Source organism: Micromys minutus (assembly GCF_963924665.1).
Source record: "Micromys minutus genome assembly, chromosome: 13".
Classification (NCBI taxonomy): Eukaryota; Metazoa; Chordata; class Mammalia; order Rodentia; family Muridae; genus Micromys; species Micromys minutus.
Genome location: NC_137982.1, coordinates 4,464,796 through 4,485,489, shown reverse-complemented (window position 1 = coordinate 4,485,489; position 20,694 = coordinate 4,464,796). Strand labels below are relative to the sequence as shown.

Here is a 20,694-nt window from a genome sequence, read left to right as displayed (position 1 = left end):
ACGATATTTGGGAAAGGCCTTTATTTGTCAGTTGAGAATGCAGCATCTTAAAGTTACATGCTTTAGGTCACATACACAAAGTTTGTGGTTTGGTTGTTTTTTTTTTTTTTTCTTTCTTTTTCAAAAAGTGCATTGACAAGGGTTCAAACTATTCATGGGATGCATCTAGAGTCACATGCAAAAGGAGGATCCTGGTTGGATTCAAGGTTCCTTAGTGAAATGGTGCTAAGGATTGGAAAAGAATCGTAAAAATGCATGGTGCAAAAAGCTCTCTGGCTCTCTCATGGTTACATGGGGGGACTGCTTCTTCAGCCACTGGCGCATTGAAAAAACTCTTTAAGTTAGCCCTGCAAGCAAGAAAACGAAACACCATTGAATAGCTAGCTCACTGGCCTGCCTCAAACAGCCATTAAAAGACATATATTTGCATGGTCACTTAAGAAAAATCACACTTTAATCACAGCAAAGCTGGGATGGTGATGGTACTCCCTCATGGTTCCTGCTGAGTTTCCCTCCTGCAGTGATTACAGCAGCATCGGAAAGGGCGAGGGCTTGCTGTCCCACAGCCTCAGAGATCCCAGCTTTGGATCTCAGGGTGCTCCTACCTCATGTCACTGAATGACACTTCTGACTTCACAGTCTGCCGAGCATGGAACATGGGAGGACAGATGCTGACCAGGACAGAAACAAACTCTTCCTGGTCTATAAGGTCAAAATCTCTCACCAAGCTAAGTCAGGATGACAAAAGGGCACAGAGTCTCCCTGCCTTGGACACGAATCCAGGCTTATTTTGCCTCAGTGGGATCCGCCTGCTATTATTTTATTTATAACGCAGATTTATAACTTCATTAGCTAGCCATTTTGCCTACCTAATGTACCGCTTTTAAAGGAGGATTAGTTCCTGCTTCACGTAGGGAGTGCATCAAAGGATGACATTAGCAGCAGAGGAAGGGAGGAGACAGAAGCTCAGCAGTTTCCAGCCAAGCGGCTGTGTAATTTGACCTGTTCATTTATATCCGAGCCCGATTCCTAATTAACATGCATGAACACCTTAATTAAGGTGGCAGATAATTCCCAGCCCAGTCCTCTTGGAGAGTCCGTGTATATATACATACTTGTACATATGTATATATAATTTCAGGTCAAAGGAAGTGAGCTTTTAACAGCCAGGGTCACACGGAGCCGCAGACCGCTTAACGCAGCTGCATCTACAGTGTGCCTTGTCACAGCTAAATTAGGTCAGAAGTGAAAAACTGCCCTGAGTGATCAGGACCCAGAAATGGCTCTAATCAATTAAGCTAATCCTCGGCTAATGTGATTTACCTGCAGCAGCTGTGGAATGCCGAGGGCCTCTAATGATACCCTGCCCAGCTAATATGCCTCCGCTAGAGGAGCAGAGGGCTTGGGATCTACTGGCTGATGAGGAAGGGGGGAGGTGACGAAGGGGCTGACCAAGCCCCACCCCCTTCAGTGGCCCGACTGGGCGGCCTCTCTACTCCCAGAGTGGCACAGCTTTGCAAGCTGAGAACACTTGTGGTGCCCCCAGGCCTCTGAGCACTATATCTGTGGGGGAAGGGAAAAGAAAGTTGTCTGACATGGAGGAGGAGGAAGAGGAGAAGGAAGTGGGAGAGAAGGGGAGAGGAGAAGAGGGAGGAGGGGAGGGAAAGAGGAAGAGAGCTCTGTGGAGACCGCATACCTTGAACTGCCTGGCCAGATGTTGCTTATGGCTCTCCTCCACCTGCTTGAACTTGGACTCCAGGCCTTTCATCTGGTTCTCCATCTTCTCCACGTACTGCAGGTCTCTCTGAGTCCTCCTGTCCAAGACTTCTATGGATTGAGACATGTTTTGCACCTGTCAAGAGGGCAACAGGTTCAAGGCAAGAGCTGCAGCAGATGTCAGGGAATCTCCTCCGCTCATTAGCCAGGCTGACCTTTCCCACAGCACCACCCCGGAGCCAGGAGGGGCCCAAGTGTGATTTACCAGTTAATCACCAGCATCAGGCGCAAGAACTTCCCAAACACTGCGAATCGGCTGGGTAAACGCCCCTCCCCCCCATACTCTTCCAGTGGGGTACAGAGATCAGGGAAGGAGCCTTGAGTTGCTCCACAACCGGGGCTGTGGGCCATTTCACTCTACGTTTTATGGGCGGGACCTATGTCGGGGAGTGACTGAAAGCATCAGGCAAGTGCGCACAGCGAGAGATGAACCCAGAGCGATGCCAAGCCCCCGGTGTAAATTCCACCCCCAAGTCTCCTGGAGTGTCCTTGCTGACAGCGTCGGTGTCATAAGTGGGAAAGGAAGGGATATAGAGCTGCTCCAGGCTCTGTGCCGAGCCTTTCTCCACCGCACACGCCGTCCATCACCCCCACAATATCATAGGCAGATGACTGCTCGGCAAACACGCACATTCAGAATGCAGAGTCAGGAATCAATCACCCAGCAAATGAAGAATCGCTGTTTTACATCCTTACGGGCATTGTTGAATGGAGTGTAGCCTCGAGATGGGACTCTATTATTCAGCACGATTCCAGGGAGCGTCAAAGAAAAACAGTTTTGGTGCGGCCACCTGCCAGCACATTTCATTTTCAGGAAACTGGCTTTGGCTTATGTGAGAATGTATGCTCACCAGGGGCGAGGGGGGCGGGGAGCCGAGGCACTGAGGATGCCGCAGTGGGTTGGGTCATTTTCTCAGAATCTAATCCAATTACTAGCAAGGAAGGTGCTTCCAGACTGGCAGGTCTTCTTGCTGATTTTTCTTTTTTTTTTCCTTTTGGATATTAAAAAAAAAAAAGCCCCTCCGGGGAACAAAGTCCTTGGGATAGAGGTGTGGCTTCACTGCACAGTGGTCAATCAGTGCCTGGAGGGTTCCCATGTCCCACTACAGATCCTTCAGTGGAGTAAAATGGGAAGAGAGACTAGCAGCCTTCTCAGTGGCCAAGGGAAGATATCACCCACCTCAGCACGTAAAACCATATGGGGTTTTAGGACCTGAAAACAACACACAGGCTCACCTTCACATCTCAATGTACAGAACAGCCTTGCAAGGGGTTTCCTGGGGCTCTGCTCACCTTCCTCAGCTGCTCGAATACAGCTGCTCTTGCTGGACAACCTCTCTGGCTGCTTGATCCCCCTCTGAATGGCTGCAGTGCCTCTTGTGGGAAAAGAGGCCGTTTGCTCTTGTCCATCCTTTGAAGCCCAGCCCAAATGCCACTGCCCCCAAGGAGTCTCCTGGGATGAACTCAAAGGTCACTAAATGACTTGGGAACAGTACCACCTCATCGGCACTTTGGAAGGTGTAAGAAGGGGCTTCATCCACACCTGAATCCCGAATAAGGACAGCCAGCGCCAGAAACCTGTGCAGCCTGCCTGGCCATCTCTAGCCAAAGCCTCTCTTCCTAGCCTCTTCCTTGGAGATTTGCCGCTGCCAACGAGAACAGAGCTCAAAAGTCAGCAAGTCAAATAGTGAGCAGGGGTTTAGTGTGGGAAGGGGTTCAGTCCAACACAAGACTGCACAGTGTGGGTGGGAGATGTTTGCCCTTCCTACCAGGGACCAAATGCTTTTGATGAATTTTCAAATGAAAAAATTAGCCTTACCATTAAAAACAAAAACAAAACAACAACAAAAACCTTAAAAATGTCAAACAACTTGGTTGCTTTAAGATAAACCTAAAAGTCTGACCCCCACTTTCTGACCAACCACTCAGCTAAGTCTTCCATAACAGAACATGGGTGACACCCTCTGGGAATACCAGCTTCTACACACTCCTACTTCCACCAGCAGCTCCAGAAGCCAACCAGCACGTTCAAGGTCACAGGGTCACGGTGTAGTCTTAGCCACTGTGGCAGCAGGCACCATGGAGAGGGGGAGGAGACATGCACAGCAGCCACACACCTGTCCCCCACCTGGGAATGGCTAATTGCTAATGTTTATTGCTCATGTAAGCACCGGCCAGAACCAGCCTTGTTATTTATCTCAAGGGGCGAGCCGTCCTGAGTCCCACATGCCAACACATATGCCAGCTCAGAAGTTAAGAAACTTGGCCTCATCACACAGCCAGCTCAAGGTCTGAGACTAGAGAGCCTCTGCTCTGGCACCCAGATGCTGTGATTTTCAGAGGACACAGCTCCATTCTGGTGTCAGCCTCCTCCCCTCCTCCCCATCAGATCCCGGAGGAGCTGCTGGAGCTGAAGCCCGGTCCTCAGCAAGGACTCTGGTTGGACCAAACTGGAGACTTCAGGGCCTGGTACCTTTCCTGTTGTGCAACCAAGTGGGTCTAATAGGAAGCCCGCAACGCAGAATGGGTCCCAGGGTGCAAAGGGGCCCTAGGAATCCAGAGCCATTTCTGCTGGTGCCCACAATGGCCTGGCCCCGCCCTGCAAGCTGGCAAAGTAGAAGAGAAAAGAGGCGTGTTGACCAGACCCGGCCTTAGTGCACGGTTGGCAGAGCAGGCTTGGCTCAGTCAGTGCGGCCGGCACAGTAAATGAAGGGCCTCTCTCCAGCCGGTGCGCAGGCCCTCCCAAAATAGAGTTTGCGTGGCGAGAAATGGAGCTTTAAATTTTTAAGCAGCAGAACTGTGGCCTGCATAGGCACAGAGGAAAGCTGTACGGCCTCATTCTCAGGGGCCCCCCGAGAGCTTTCTGGAACTATTTCCTAGCTTTGCCCTTCCCCCGGGGTCCTTTGGCTTGGGCTTTAGTAACCCCCAGCCCCGCCCCTTTGCCACAGTTCTGAATAATTAAAGGCTCAATTAGGCTCCTGTCTAGTTTGGTGTAAATAAATGTCCGCAGAATCTGTTAAATATATTTTACTTGAACTCTTTTCAAGCGATTTACTCTGGTGGCGGAATGTGGCAGAACAGGGCCAAGAAACCAACACACACTCTATCCCTTTGGGGTGAGCTGGCCTCACGGGTACCTTGATGGAAATAAGGTCCCAGGCCTTTTCCACACAGGGACTGGCAACAACTTGGGTGTCATCCCAATCATCAGGATGCTTCCTGCCTCAGCAGCTGAGTCCAGAAAAGGGGGACCATCTACCCAAGGTGGTGGGAGTCCAGCTGTGGCCCAGCTCCCGTTGGGAAGGCCAGGTCCCGGCAGGGGTCCAGCTGGGCTCCAAAGCCATCCAGCCTTTGCAAAGATGATTTCTGATCCCAGGGCTTCTCCTTCAAATTCCAAAGGATGCCTCACCCCAAGGATCTCACCCAGGAGAGGGTGTGAAAAGCCCAAAGCCAATCAGTAGGAAAAGGAAAAAGCCTCAGCTCTCTGGTGTGTGTGCATGTACATATGCGTGTGTCAGACACAGAGAGAGAGAGAGATTGAGAGAGAGGTGACGCCACTGTCTCTGGGTAGGAAGGGTTCATGCCCTGGAGGCATCTTTTCTTGGGAGAGGGGAATGGGCAGGGCAGACAAGCCCCTCATTTTCCCTTTTCCCCATGGTAGCACCCCAGGTAGGACCCCAGTGAGGTCAGCTACGGAATCTGAGGTCCCTGCAGGCAAGAAACAGAATCCCAACCGGAAGATAGCTGGTCCAGTGACTTGGACTAGCTCCCTTCCCAGCCAGCTGTGTGGCCTGGGGACATCAATCTGAGGAGTGACCAGTGCCACCAGTGCCACCAGCTCTACTCAGGTCTGGTGACAATGAGATGAAACAAGATCCAGAATGTGTGCATAGACACATTGCTGCCCTCATGTTGGGAAGCAACCACTAGGAGCATCCCTGGTGGGAGCGACTGGCCAGGCGGGACGGGGACATCTGAGAGCCTGTTTGCCAGGCACCTGGAGCTCACCATTTCGCTGGCAGCATTGAGGAGACTTTGGAACAGACCACGAGCACTGCTCAGAGGAGAAATGGCCTGTGATGAAGGAAAGCCATGCTTCTGGCTTTCCCAACAGGATCCTTCCCAGAGCCCTCAGAGCCTAGGAAGTAGGTGTATTCATCTCCCAGCTAGGGCCACCCTTGTTCTTTTCCCACACACTATCCATGCAGTCATCTGCCCATTCATTCATTCATTCATTCATTCACAAATATGCAGATCACAGCCATGCCAGGGGAGGCCTGTGGTGGGCTCCGCAGGCTAGCCAAGCCTCAGGCTGCCACACCGCACTCTGTACATGCAAACTCATACATACCCCCCCGCCCCCGCTCGGACTCACCTTTTCCAGTAGCTGCCTCAGCTGTTTTGTGCGGGCATCCCGTGAACACATGGTCTGCTGGGGGGCAACCACGGTGCAGATACACCTGCCCTCACTGTCCTGGGCAGAGCTGTACACCTGCCAGCTCTCCTCGGGGTTGGTGGGTAACACCTGGAGAGGGGCAGCAGGGAAGGGCAGGAGGAGAGAAAGAGAGAATGTGAGGATGAGGGAACCCTGTACCTGGCTGTGGAGGGCTCAAGTAGATTGGAGAGAAACCGTGCCTTAAAATGCATCTTCAACCTCGGATGCTCCGAGCTTTGACCTCTAACGGAATTAAGGCTAGGGAAGGTGGGAAGGGCTTGGGATGAGCTAGGTTGGGTGAGGGGACATATTAAAAAACAGTGGCTAACGGGTTAGGGAATCAGACACCCTCTTCTCCCAGCAAGGTGCAGATAAGCCTTGGTCTCCTGTTCCCTAACACTTGGAGACAAGCGCCATTGTTAACAGCACCCAGTCAGCACCTAAGAACTAAGAGCAGCAACAGCCTAGAGCTGTGCTCTCCCCAAACACAGCCTGGCTAAATGTTGGTTTCCAACTCCATGACGCTCCCTCCACCCCACTAGCCATGTGGTGGATGCTAACATATATGGTATGTGAGGGTCACCCTTCACCTCACTCCTGAGGGTTTGCCCAAAGACCACCAAGGACCCAGAGCTCTCAGTGGCCAGGTTCACCTTGCAGGCTTTCTGTACCCCCATGACCCTGACCTTCAGACACACAGCAGGGGCAGTGGCTACCAAGGCTCCTGCACACACACACCCCCATAACCCCCTGCGCTCCCGCTGCTGCAGCCTGCCCAGCCTCTGGCCTTCTCTGGCATCCTGCACTTCTCTGCTATTTTTAGATAAGGATGGGGAAGGAGGCAGAGAAGCTGTGGTAGTGATAGACTTCATTTCATTCATCCAATCTCAGCAGCTCAGGGAAACTCACGTTGATGTTTGTGTTTGGCATTTTTGAGACAGGGTCTCATTTTGCAGCTCGGAATGTCAGGGGACTCACTCTGTAGACCAGGCTGACCTCAAACTCACAGAGATTCACCTGCCTCTGCTTCTGGGATTAAAGGTGTGAGACACCACTCCCGGCACTAGGAAACTCATTTTTAAAACAACAGGAGAGGCAGACCCATCACGAGTCATAGATGCTGGTGGGTCACACCACCGAGCCCTTGGGAGCCAAACTGGAGGAAAAGAGACTGGTCCCTCACCTGCCCTATTCATTGAGAAGGTTACACCAGGGCCCCCTTCCAGTGGCCCCTCACTAAAGGGTGGTCTCAGCTCAGCCTGCTCCATCTATCAGGGAAGTCAGCCTTATCCAGACCCTCCACCCCAACCCGCCGCCATCGCTCCCAATCCGCGGGCTGCTGATCTCATGGAGATTGCGATTTCCATCTCAGAGACCGGTAGAGAGGGGTGGGTGAACTGGGCAGCTGGGTTCCGCCCAGCTCCTCTCAACCTCCTCCGGAGTGGACGCTTAGATCTTCGAACGGGGATGGAAACGGAAGGATCCCTTGGGATTTGGGGTACTCGGGTGACATCACAAGCTCTGATCTTCTGCCTTGGGCCCCACTCTGGGCCGGTCCAGCCAGCCTTTTACAAAGTAGGGCGAGCTGAGTCCTGGCTGGACCTAGCCCACAAAGGGCTTTATAGCAGCATCTCCACCCCTTACTTGCTGAGTGACCTTGGCTAAGTCCCCAAGTCCCTAGCTTCAGTCTCCTAAGCTTTGCAAAGAAAGACTTCCTAATATTAGTGAACGGGGACTCTGGACTTTTGAACCCCTCCCACCACCACCAGAGCAGGTGTCCTCAAGCCCCTCCGGGGGACCGGGCGCAAGAAGCATCGCCCTGAAATCCCAGAGTGCGGGTGGCGGCTGCAGCTGGAGACGCTGCTCGGCTGCAGGGCGGAGGGTGGGCTTGTGACCCCGGCCCCTGCATCCCTCCCTCCCAGGGTGACCCCATCCAGTGCCGCACCGCTGGGCCAGCCCGGGGCTTCGACCCAAGAGGCAGGAGGGAGGAGGGGCCGCGAGGGCTCAAGGCGGGCGCACTTACGCCGGTGCTGCGGTCCAGCGTCCCGCCGCTGGCGGCCGAGAGCCGGGTAGTATTGAGGCCCACCAGCGAGGGCAGCGTCTGGGACATCCAGTTGGTGATCATGGCCATGGTGCTTAGCACGACCCCGATCTTCAGCAGCGGCACCGACATCGCGCCTCGAGTGGCCTCCTGCGCCCGCGCCGCGCTGGCGCCGGCTCCCGCGCCCCGGGCAGCCTCAGGCGGCGGGCACCACGGCGGGCAGGGGCGCCTGGCCGCGTCCCCGCGCCCCCTCCGCCCGCCGCCGCCCGCCGGTCTCTGCCTCCCTGTGCGCCCTGGCCATCGCCGCGCCGCCTCGGCGCCGGGAGGTGACCAGGCGGCCCTGCCCGGCGCGCGCTGCCTGCCCGCTCTGCCCGCCGCTGCAGCGTCCCCGCGCGCTCCGCTGTCGAGAAGGGCCACCCGGTTCTGAGCGCGGCGCGGGATGTGCGCGGGGGCCGCGGCCGGGGGGCGGGGACAAGGCCGGGCGGAGGCCGACGCAATCTGCCCAGGAAATGGGTGGATTTTTCCTCCCAGCTCCGGCTCCCCGCCGCCCCCTGGCTGCAGGCAGAGAGGTCTGCAGACCCGTCGGCCGAAGAGTTTGGGTCACCCAGGAGGACGGATGAAATGCCCCCACAAACCGTAAAAATAATAAAACCTCAAGAATCTCGCATGGCACGCATCCACAGCCCTCTTCCCCCCGCTCTTTCGGTCACTCTCGTGGCTCTGTGTCGCCAAGGCCCGGCCTGCTTGTGGTCAGTGGTCTCCTCCCGTGCTGTTGGGCTTGTCTTCCCAGGTGGATTGAGTCCAGTCAGTTTGGGGTTGTCTCCTGAGCCCCAGCGTGAAAGAGGAGCTTGGGCGGGTTCTCCAGAGCCGGCTCAGGAGTAAAGAGGAAGCTACAGACACGGCTGGGAACCTTGGACAACTACCTTGGAAGGAAGGGACAGGTGGGATTCCTAGTGGAGGAACACCATGGGCTTCTGGGAGCAGGTTTGAACAGAGAGGGGACTGGAAGGGGATGGTATGCTCACTGTACCCAGAAGAGGATGAAAGACAGCGCGCCCACCTACCATCAGGAGCTGCAGAAAGCATAGTGCTCAGGAGGAACTAGAGAGACCACATCCTGATCGTGGACTATGGTATGTGCATTGAGTGCGGCGAGGGGCTGGGCGTTTAGAGCATCTGGCGTCTCACCTGTAGGTTTAGATGAACAGGGGTCCCTCTGAGGGACCCAGCTCAGGGGCAGGCAAGCTTCAGCAGTGTCTGTGCCATGACTTGTAAGTCTCAGCACAACACCACGGCCGGCAAACAACTTCATAGTGCTTTTGAATTTGAAGCAGCCATCTAAGCCGAGGAAAGCCAGGTCCTGTAGGCAGTCCTCAAAGTTGTCCCAGCCCTGGGCAGGGAAAGCCAACCTACTCGCACAATCCCTCCCGCCTTCCCCTGCCCACTGCACTCTCTCCCACCTGGTCAATTTTAGTCTCCCTGGAAGGGGGTTTGGAAGAGATGTCAGAACAAAGGCAGGCTTCCTGGTGTCTGCCAAGAGGGATATGACATTTTCCCGGGGCTCATCTCTCTTTGTTCGGTCCCCATTTGCAGAGCAAACTTCAACAACAGCCAAGATGATTCTGGCCTGAGTGCTGGGTGTGAGCCCCGCTGGCTTAAGAAGTCAGTTGGACTTGTTTTTCTGGTTAATGCATTCATTGGTGCCTCTGGTTTGGGTCAGATGCCAGCAAATTACAACTGTTAGGGACGGGCGCCATCTCTCAGTAAAAACTGGTACTGCAGCCAGTCACACCCAGCGGTCTTGCTGGATTCAGCATCTGGAGATGCAAGGCTGTGCCCTATTTCCTCTGCCAGTTTTTTTCCCCCCACACAGATTCAGGGCCATGGCTGTGTTTACTCACTTGCTTCCGACTACACAAAGGTAAGGAACACTTAATGTTTATCAACCATTTCAAACCCAGCCCAGTCTCAAGCCGTCTCAGGAGCCACCCATTTTATTGAATACCTACTTCAAGATACAAGGCGCAGCACACCCTAAGCTCTGTGTCAGACGCAGCATGGAGACCATAACTGTCTTTGTTAGGCACACTCCGTGGGCAAGCACCACTGAGTCTTTCCCTGCTGTCTGTTGGGCAGATGTCCCTCCAAGAGGTCAAGTGACCTTGGGGTCAAGTGGAAGTCTGCCATGAACTTCCATGAGACAGTGACCTAGCTAATGAGTCTTACTGTGACTCAACTGTCTCATCTGTAAAATGGGCTTAACAACAGTAACTTTACCCTGTGGTGTGTTATTAGGATAAAGAATCAGTGTAGGAATAAGTCCGGCCTGCTCTGGTGACAGCCATTGTCACCTTTTCAAATGACAAACATGGGCTCAGCCAGCAACCTATGCTGAGCAGGCTGAGGAGCTAGGCTTTGATACAAGGTGTGATGCCCCCGGGCCCTCTGACACACCTTTGGAACAGTGAAAGTAATTCCCCATAAGCAGAGATCCCTTCTGGGTGGGGGATTTATAACCATGTAGATATAACCATATATCCATATAACCAGAGTTGTTTCAAGGAGCTCCTGGTTCTGCGTTAGGTGAGTGATTTCTACAGGATTCACAATCGCTGCTTCGAATTGGAGAAGCTTAACTTAGCTGGGCTTTTGCAAGGACACAGAATTCAGGGAATTTGCAGCAGCGGAGCTTGGGTCTGGGCAAGTCGCCCCAGGAATTAGTAGGTAGCATTAGTTCCACTGGCCAGGAACTGCCTCCCACCCACATGACAACAGGTCACTGTGGCATGACTTGAAGATTTAATCTCCAGCTCATAGTTCTCCTAAGCCTATGTGGGGAGTCAGAGGTTTTTGGCTCCCCTAAGACATGGCTGAGAAGCATTCAATATAGTTGATCAATTCACAAAGAATGCACCAGAGGGAAACTGGCTATTGGGAACCATGCTGACATTGAAGGACAATCATTAAGGCCGGGTGGAAGGAAATACTAACCCTACCCATACTGATGCTTGTCAGAACTGGTCATCACCTCAGAATGTGGCTAAATTGACAGAGAACAGAAGAAATACAGATCTGATCATTTCGGAATGTGATTAGAACAGAGGTTTACATGAATACAGATTTACTCTTCCAGCTCCAATCCACATCTGGTCTTTCACCAGATCGCAAGCCTTTCCTCCTGCACCTGAGCCTCTACACCTGCAGCCACACCCGAGACTCTTATTTGAACCTGTTTCTCAACTTGTACCCGTACCTGTGCCTTTCCACAAGTACCTGAGCCTCTCCACCTGCACCTGAGCCTCTCCACCTGCACCTGAGCCTCTCTACCTGCACCTGAACCTCTCTACCTGCACCTGAACCTCTCTACCTGCACCTGAACCTCTCCACCTGCACCTGAGCCTCTCCACCTGCACCTGAACCTCTCCACCTGCATCTGAGCCTCTCCACCTGTACCTGAACCTCTCCACCTGCACCCCAACATCTCCAATTTTACCACAGCCTCTCTCACCTGTACCAACTGCTCCACCTTCTCCTGAACTGAGAGATTCAAGCTAATTTCTTCCTACTCTTCCAGGTCCAAAGCAAAGTACTGCTCAGAGTCTTTTTCCAGATCTGGAAGGAGGGTCTACTCTCCCTAAGGCATTTGTGAAGGACATCTGAAAGAGCTGGTGTTAAGTGCCATTTGATTTAGTGTTCTACATAGCACTTCCAGAAGTGATCCTTGGATTGTGGAAGAATTTACATTAAAGTGTTCATGGTGCCAGCCAGCAGCCAGTATTCCTAAAGAGAAACTCAAGCCCCAATTTCTACATGGTTTCCCTTGAAGCAAGGGCTAGCCCACATTTGCCACAGGTTAACCATCACACCGACGGAACAGGTGCTGTGCCCAGACGGTCCTGCAGATTTGCCATTCAGGATGTCACTGGGTCCTCTTAGAAGCTTACAGGGGAGTGCTACCCCCAGCCCCACCTGCATCTGTGTTGCGTGGTGTTGGAGGATGAGCAGATCTGGCCCAGGCAGTGTGGAAAGGCAGCCCATTCTCAGGGCACAGTCCATAAGCATGGTAGTGCCCCTTGGATGACTCGGCACCAGTCTCCTGCATGCCAGGAGTGTGTAACCTATACAGCTCTCATCCTGATGACCTGGGGAATTAGTCAGAGCTCTCTTGGCTCTTTCTACTGAAGCTGGTAAGGTCTCAGAAGGCCTGAGGTCCTATTTTCTGTGGTGAGCCACACTGCCAGATCTCTATTCTTATGCCCTCCCCTTACCGGTGTTGGCTTAGAATATGCACAGTTGCATCAACAACCAGGAAACAAGGATACTGACCTACCTCCATAGCCTGACTTCCTCAGCTCTGAAAGTGAGGGCTAAGTCTGCAGGCTGGTGCAAGACTCTTGCCCAGACATGTCCCTCCTGCCAGATGCTAGCACTTGGTATGTAGAGGGTGAGAGATGCTAAGAAATTGCCTGGCAGTGACCAGACCATGAAGGATAGGCATGCGCAGTATGCTAGCACAGCCTCAGCACCAGAGAATGGACGCCCCGGGAAGGAGCCTCCTCAGGTGTCAGGACCAGCAGTGACACCTGGAGGGAAGTAGGTCTCCAGTTCAGTTCCTGATGCTCTCTAGCAAAGGGTAGTTCCAAAAGGCCAAGTCTGGAGGACAGGTTGAAGTATAAGGATGTCTGTGGCCTTTTTCCAAATAGTTCAAGAACAGGAGAGGGGAAAGAAAAAAAATTGAACAAGAGAGAGGGATGTGTGTGTGTGTGTGTGTGTGTGAGAGAGAGAGAGAGAGAGAGAGAGAGAGAGAGAGAGAGAGAGAGAGAGAGAGAGAGAAGAATAACAGAGACCAGAGGAGAGTGAAATAGAGGCCGAAACAAAGACACAGAGAAATGCAGAGACAGACAGACAGGGACAGATAGACATTGAACACAGAGAAAGGAAGGTAGAGACGGAGAGGGCCGAGAGACCAGCAGGGGCAGAGGCTAATGGAAAAGTCTCCACATGGAGCTGCTTCTCATCTTTCTCTGAGGCAGACAGAACATTCTGGAAATAGGAAAATGATTGCATTTAGCCCATCACATTCTTTCAGCAGCCACCAAAGGCCTCATGGGTAGCCAGGCCGCAGTCTCCCACACAAGCCCATGTGTGTCCTCCGGAAGCACAGATTTGGGAACACAGATTGGTGGAGCTGTGCTTACACCCCTATCCCACCTCAACCTGAATCCTTGCACTCTGGATCACCCAGGTCAAGAGTATTTGACCTGCTATTGTTGACTTCTCTGAGCAGCGCTGGGGCTACTCGTGTGTTGGTGCCCCTGCTCTCTGCCTATGTATCATAGGGAGTGATAAAGAGAGGGGCTGTCCTTCCTTGTGGCCCTGAGTGAGAAGGCAGAGAGAGATTCCAGGACCAGCCAGCCATGGGCAGGAATCACACTACAGCCACCAGGAGCCACTGAGTTTGGGGTTTATCAGTAGAGCTAGATAAAGACAGCTAATCCAGGGAGCTGAGGTCCTCTAACAATTTGACCCTTTCTCTTCTTCTCTGGTTCAACTATTCAAGTCTCCCAGTGACCAAGTGCCAAACCCACCTAGCAAAAGACTCCGTGTCCCTCAGCAGTCCCTAAGACAGTGTCCCCACTGATGCCTATTAGGTGTGTGCCTGCTCTCTGTTCATCCACAGAGCCGACTGCTACGGTACTGCTCCCTTGGGCCTTAGCAGTGCCTCTGCCTCACTCTAGCCTCTTTCATTAATATCTCAGCCCACGTACCCAGAACCGTTGGGAAGAACTGGAGCCAAACCCTGGGAGTGGCACCTCCCATTGGACACATTCCCTTTGGGGCTAACCTGCAGTTTCCGGGAGCTATAATGACTCCATTTCCTCCTTCGCAAGAGAGAGGAGTTGTCAGAGCCGAGGATGGGCGGCAGCACCTGACCTAGATGTGAGTTAAACTATGCATGATTAGAGATAACATGTTGGCTGGGGGGTGACCAGCAGGGAGTGGAGGAACATCGAGATGTCATACCTGCTCGGCAGCGGATCCTGATGCTGTCAGACTCTGTAGGCTAAGCCCCTGCTTGCCAAGCTTGACTTTCTCTGAACCCTGTCCCCTCTGCTGCATGACGGCCTTGCACTGCAGAGTCAAAGCTGAGCTACGACGATTCTCTGCTACCTCGAACAAGGATTCTGTTACCTTGGGGAAAACTCCTGCCTGAGTCCCTATGCCACCGATGGGCACAGGACAGTAGTCAAGCCTTCTCCATGACTGCCACACACAGCTGAATCACAAGAAAAGACTAGGGCTGGGCAGTACCATGTAACAGAGCAGGGGCAGCCATGTGTTGGGTGGGTGGCTGGGTGGCTGGGTGTAGAGACTCACATACTAAAGGCACAATTCCTGAAAGAACCTCTCTCTACTCCTTTGGGTTCTGCTATGCTGTCTAAATGTGACCAGGTCCCTGAGATGCACTGAGAAACACACCCATGCTCTCCCTTTGACCCTTAGATACCAAAGGTATCACCTGCAGCCAGTGGTAAGCTCCCTTGTCAGAGCCTGTAGGAGAGCCATTCTGTATCCTGGGGGCAGCTCTGAGCCTAAGTCCTTAGGGGTGAGACCACGGGATTGGATAGAGTGGCTTGAGGTAAGTACGCCCACTATTGGGCAACTGAATCAGAGATGCCAAGGAATCAGCAACCCCACCCTGTGTGTGTTGTGTGTGTGTGAGAGTGAGAGAGAGAGAGAGAGAGAGAGAGAGAGAGAGAGAGAGAGAGAGAGAGAGAGAGAGCATCTTATTTTGTAGCCCAGGCTCAAGGCAATCCTCCTGCTTCAGCCTCCTAAATGCTGGGATTATAGGCAAAAGCCACCTCGCCTGGCCTCAGATTTTATTTTGAGATGGAATCTTGGGTATCGCAGGCTGACCCCAAACCTACCGTGCAGCTGACACCAAGCTTTGGAGCCCCCAGTCTCTATTCCTCAGGTCTTCACTGAGCTCAGTTTTAAGTGGTACCAAGGACAGAACTCAGAAGGGGCTTGCGTGCATGCCAGGCAAGCCCTCCTCCAACTGAGCTATACTTTGGGGTGTCAGTTCTGTGGAGTGAGAGATAGTTACGCTAATTTCTGTAAAGAAACTCTAAGCACCTGTCACCAAGCTGTGGCCATGAGCTTCAACCCAGGTGCAGAAAAATTTCCCATAAAGCATATTGCCTCAGAGGTTTAGGCAGAAAACCTATTCTCGAGAAGCTTGAAACAAGGGTGGGTCACACAGACAGCACTGATCCCTCTGAGGAGACCCAGGTTGTCCCTACACTACACAGACTGTACAGATCTTGCAAATGGTGGGGGCCACACCCACGCAGGGATTGGGTGATCTAGAGACCTGCACATAGGTGACATCTGTTCCACATGGCTAGGTTCTACTTATGACTTCTGGTATCTCAAGATTCTGTACAAATTCTAAAGAAGCTCTGGTCTCATGTGACCCCTGGCATTGCTATGAGACTGAGCAAAGGGGTCCCAGCATGCATTATTAGATGTCCCTGGGTCTCTGCAGACAAGAGGACCCACCTGAGGGCTGAGCCTTAGTGGGAGAACAGAAGCCCTGACCGTGGGGTTCAGACCTTGTGTTTGTTCCCTTCCACACCTCCCCTTGAATGTCAGCATCTTGTCCCACAGCTCTGCACCAGAGCGGTTGGTGTGACCTGAGGACACAGCAGGCACCTCCTCTCTCCGGTGCTTCATGACACAGAGCTGTTTTTTTCTCTCTATTTTAGCAGACACCTGAATTTCAGGTGTCAGACAGAGCTGGGTCTGCATCTGGGGCCCCCACAGAGGTTTCTCTCCCTCCCTGAGTCTCAGTGTTCTCATTTTAAGAACAAGGGCAGCCCCAGGTCACAGGGACACTACGGTATGAAAAGCTCAGTCCCCTATTCATGCCTGATGAAAGGATGACCCAGACAGTGTTAGCCCTTAGCAATGACTTCCCTACCCCATACCCAGAGTCCCTGGGGAGCTTCTCTTGCTGCAACAATCTGAGAAAGAGTAAGGGGGGAGGGGAGTTATATTTTCCATCTCCCACCCTCTGTTGGACTGCAGTGGTGACTAGGTCACCTGGAGGTGGAACTAGCCAATGGCTACTGGTCTCTGCCAGCCTCACAGAAACAGCATCCGCACTCTCTCTCACGGCTGCAAGCTGCTTCTCTTCCCACCAGACCAGTTCAGGCTCACAGTTCCTCTTGCACATCTAATTCAGTGTAGCTGGTAATTAGTTTTGTATCACCTTCTTCGGTGATGCTGATACTGATCACAGGGCCTGATAACTTTAATAATAAATACCACCCAAGGCAGACAACCACTAACTAGCTTTTGATTGTGGAGGGCTGAAGACGGAACAGGAAGCAAATTGCTGTGTGCGCGTGAGATTTACAGTAGTACTGTCCATCTCCCTACACCCATGTTCTCCAGCCCCCTGTGAGCAAGGTAGGCCCAGGTATCTGAGTGCTATGTGATCCGGGCACTTGTGCTCAGAGCTATCACCCAGTCCCGCCTGGCTCCCTGTCACCCTCCTCATCACACATCCTGTGTGACCAAGGCAGACGAGGAGCTTAGGTGAGGAGAGGGGCTAGGGAGACGAGCAAGAATGGAGTTAACATCACCTCCTCTGTCTCTACCTCTCCTACCCACAGACCTACCTAGGTGTGGCCAAGTGCTTCTTATCTCTGCAGAAACCCACAGTGACAGCTCACCAGGATCAAGTGCACAGAAGTCACTTAGTAAAGACAGAAATGAGCAACAGCAACAGTGGCAGGCACGAGGGGAACTATGAGCATTTACAGTGTTGGCCTCTGGGCTGGGTGTGATGGTTAATGAGGAGCTGGCCCCCAGCAGTCAGCGGAGCATGGGATACAGGAGAGAAGGATTCTGGGCCCTTTGTCTACAGCAGCTTCTGCAGCCCCTTTTCTTTCCTCTGTCTCCCTTCTCAGCCTCCTGCTAGGACCCACTCAGAAATGACACTAGAACCCAGCTGGGATGTCACCCTTCTTCCCAGCTTCTACCATTGGCAGCTAGAGCACTTGCTGCAAGCCACTCTTGTGTTAAATGGCATGGCAGAGCCTCAAATTTTCCCACAAAGCGTATTGCCTCAGACGACAGTGACAAGGACTTGGATTTGTGTGTCACCATAAGCTCAGAGCTGAAGGGGGCTAAATCTAACCAGTTGGTGGCCAAGGAAGGCTTATTACAGAAAAGGGCTACTGAGTGGAGCAGACCCAAGAGTGGAACAGGCTGGCTGTGGACAGATAACAGAGGAGTTCATGGGACCATCCCATTCAATCTTCCTTCTAAAAAGATGGAAGGTTGGACTCAGAGCGATAAAGACCTGACTCAATGCGTAGTGTGCTTAGTGTGACAAGAAAGAACAACCTCCCTGGTTCAAGGTCATTGCTGAAGAGATTCTCAGCCCTTATCTGACTCCTACAGATCACGCTTCTATCTAAGCTGAGGCTTGGGGTGGGCTGTGCTTGGGCCTGGAGACCAGGGAGCCCTTGTCATGCCCGAGACCCAGGACTACAATAAACAACCCCCACTGGGAGGCTCAGGATGATGTCACTGACACTGCCCTCCAAGAGCACCTATATCAGCTTTTTATTAAAAACCACAGAACAAAGCCACACCAGGCAGCCTTCTGTTCGAGGACAAAGTTCAGGAGGGCTACAGCTTTGCATGGAGCAAACTGTCAATCAGTACTTGGCATTTGATTGAATGGATCATCTTGAGCCAGCTGCTGGGAGGACAGATGGCCCAGAACGTGCTCCATGACCCCACCTGCCTCCTCCCGCAGGCATCTCATTAATGGGCTGGGATGGCCTATCTATCTCTGGCTGGTTCCCATACCCACCTGTACCGGTCTACACTCACCACCCTGGGGATTTAGGTTCCCACTGTTTGGAAGAGCTGAAAGCAAATGTGGATGTGGGGTCACTTCCCTTGGCCTGGAGTGGAAGATAGATTCTTTCTGAGGCCCGAAGGTGTTTGAGTAGTGTTTCTTGTCACAGTAGCATTGAAAAAACAGATTTCCAGGCATGGATATCCTAAGGGACTAACTGACTCAGTGCAGCCCAGCCTCCCATCTCAAGCTGTCACCACTGACTGTGAGAGCCACCTGTCCCTCTCCCAATGGGCCCCCTGACCACAGAACACAGGCAGAGAGAGCTGAGCCTTTCTAGATTCCACATGGTTGGATGATTGGAGAGATATTGGCTCATGAGACTGAAATCCCATCACTGTCAGGGTAAGAGGGTTTCCAGGTAAGATTCTACAAAGGAGATTTCAGAGGCCCTGCTAGGAGAGGTGAGAAACCTTAGGGTTCAGCTTCTTAGAAAGAACCTTTTAGGCAAGCAAGTCAACTTCTTAGTCTTTTAAACACTGGCTTTGGATTTTGGGAGCTGGCCATGGTCCTGAAGTTAGCCCGCAGGGAGGGGGCCCTTTATGGAGCCTCGATGTGGGGTTACTGAGTGTGCAGGGCTCTGCTGAAGGGCCTCTGCTGGAGCGCAGGCTCTGTTAGAACAAATGGGCAAACACCATTATAGAGACAAAGCATCTAACTGAAGTTCAACTAAGTTTTCTTCCCACAACAGCAGATCTTTGAAAAGACAAGTAGAGGATTTAGGGAGAAAAAGCCTCTTGTGGTTGGACACTTGAGGCCTAGGGATTCCCAGAAAGGGAAAAAAGCATTTGGGGAAAAGGGTCTATGGGGAGAGTCACTTCCAAGACCACCCAGGACTTGCTATCTTTATGCCAAGATGTGTTGGAAAAAAAGGCATTGCCCTTTCTAAGGCTGGCACTCTGCTAAGGAAGATCTGTGTGGCTCTTTTTGGCACACAGGTGCATGCGTGGTGGTGGTGGTGGTGTGCATGCGTGTGTGTGTGTGTGTGTGTGTGTGTGTGTGTGTTCATTCATCCATCCATGCACCATGCCCAGTCAGCACGCTCCTCCACGCTCTCCCAGAGTTCCACAAAGACCCTCTCTAGGGCTAACTGGATGATTGTCCAGGGAGCTCCAGGAAAAAGTCACAGAGGGCAATTGGGACATCAAATCCCGCTGTCAGGTCGAGTTTAAACTGTGTGTCCTAGCCAAGCCAGCAAGGGCTTCCAGGTGAACAGGGGAAGCTTGCTCCAGAGTCTTCTGCCTGTGGTCTCCCGACTGCTCTCAGGTCTCTTCTCTCTCTTTTGTTTCCTCTTTTATTCTGAGAGATAGACAGAAAAAGGTGGGCTGCCCATCGACATTCTGGACTTTTGACTGCCAAGGGTTGGGGGGTCTTAACTCAGATCAAGGCACAGTGGCACCACACAAAGGGCATTTTAATGTCACTCCTGAGCAGCCCAAAAGCTGGCAGGCTCTTTCCTATTAGACCGAGCACCCTAGTAGCAAAGCTGCCTCCCAGCTGGGAGCTCACAGCCTCCCAAGCTTCAATTTTAAAATGGAGAATACCCTCCTAGACACAGATTCCGGTCGGTACATTGTTCTGGTCAGATAAGCGCTGGGCATCTCCAGCCTTTCCACATGCACACAGCGTATCACTCGTGCCTCTAGCCGCGTGTGGTCACAGCCCCCCAAATCTTCCACAGCCAGCCAACAATGCACCCGAGCGCCTTGCAGCTGCCCTTCCAGGGCTTAGTGGCACCATGCCCACCGCGCAGAAGGTAGCGTTGTTCCCAGAGGAACAGTCGGGCCACCGAGGGGGGTGTGTTGGGAGGTAGGAGTTAGGTACCTCCACTGGCAAGAATGCCTGGGGGCTTGGTTGTGGCCTCCGTCTTCCCTACCAAATGACAAACCCAGGAAGCAAAGCCCCCAGTTTGCCATCTGAACTTCTCAGGAGTGGGGAGGTGGTTTTGGGAGAGGGGCTGCTGTTACCCTCTGATCCAGGGCTAGGGAAACCCAATCTATATTAGTCTGCACCCATCCCTCAAGCCCGGGGCCGGTCGGCACTCCAGTCCCCTCCTCAGCCCCAGCCCGGGGGACAGCTCCCCGACTTTGCTCGGCTCACGGTGGCCCTGGCAGAGGAAAATGGCGTTGGTCACACGTACTTGGGTGAGTTCGGTGCCCATCACTAGGAGGACCAGGAGGCTGAGGAGCTTCCGGGCCGGTTGCATGTCTCGCGGCCACTCCGATGTCCTGGCGTGCAGGGCCTGGGTGCTAGCGTCCGGCGGCTGCGGGGACGTGGACGCGGATCCCGGCTGGGGTTGGGGCTGGGGCTCCGGCCGCGGCTCGGGCTCCGGTGGCGCCTGCTCAGCAGCCGGGGCGGGCGGCGTGCGGGCTCTGCTGCGCTGAGCCTCCGCTCTGCATATTTATGGTCCCGGTTCCGGCGCGACTGCCTCTCGGGCAGGGCTGGGCTGGTAGGGCGGGGGCTGCGCTTGCTTTCCCTGCGCGCCAGGCGGGTCCCCGCGCG

The 20,694-nt window shown here is 53.2% G+C and overlaps 1 protein-coding gene across 3 annotated transcripts in view; it reads right to left on the bottom strand.

The window, feature by feature from the left end:
- OLFM1 (olfactomedin 1) overlaps positions 1 to 20,398 on the bottom strand; it is a gene marked incomplete at its 5' end in the record, with an annotated part of 36,463 nt that extends 16,065 nt beyond the window's left edge. The window contains 4 exons of one of the 3 annotated variants that reach the window (XM_080927330.1): positions 75 to 347; positions 1,697 to 1,852; positions 6,152 to 6,301; positions 8,235 to 8,663. In XM_080927330.1, the coding sequence (XP_080783456.1) occupies positions 342 to 347; positions 1,697 to 1,852; positions 6,152 to 6,301; positions 8,235 to 8,384 (462 nt within the window). In that variant the 3' untranslated portion in view covers positions 75 to 341. Of the gene's footprint in view, positions 1 to 74; positions 348 to 1,696; positions 1,853 to 6,151; positions 6,302 to 8,234; positions 8,664 to 20,332 lie in introns of those variants that run through there. The other 2 variants (XM_080927329.1, XM_080927328.1) reach the window with 2 other exon arrangements.
- Positions 20,399 to 20,694: the final 296 nt, after the last annotated feature.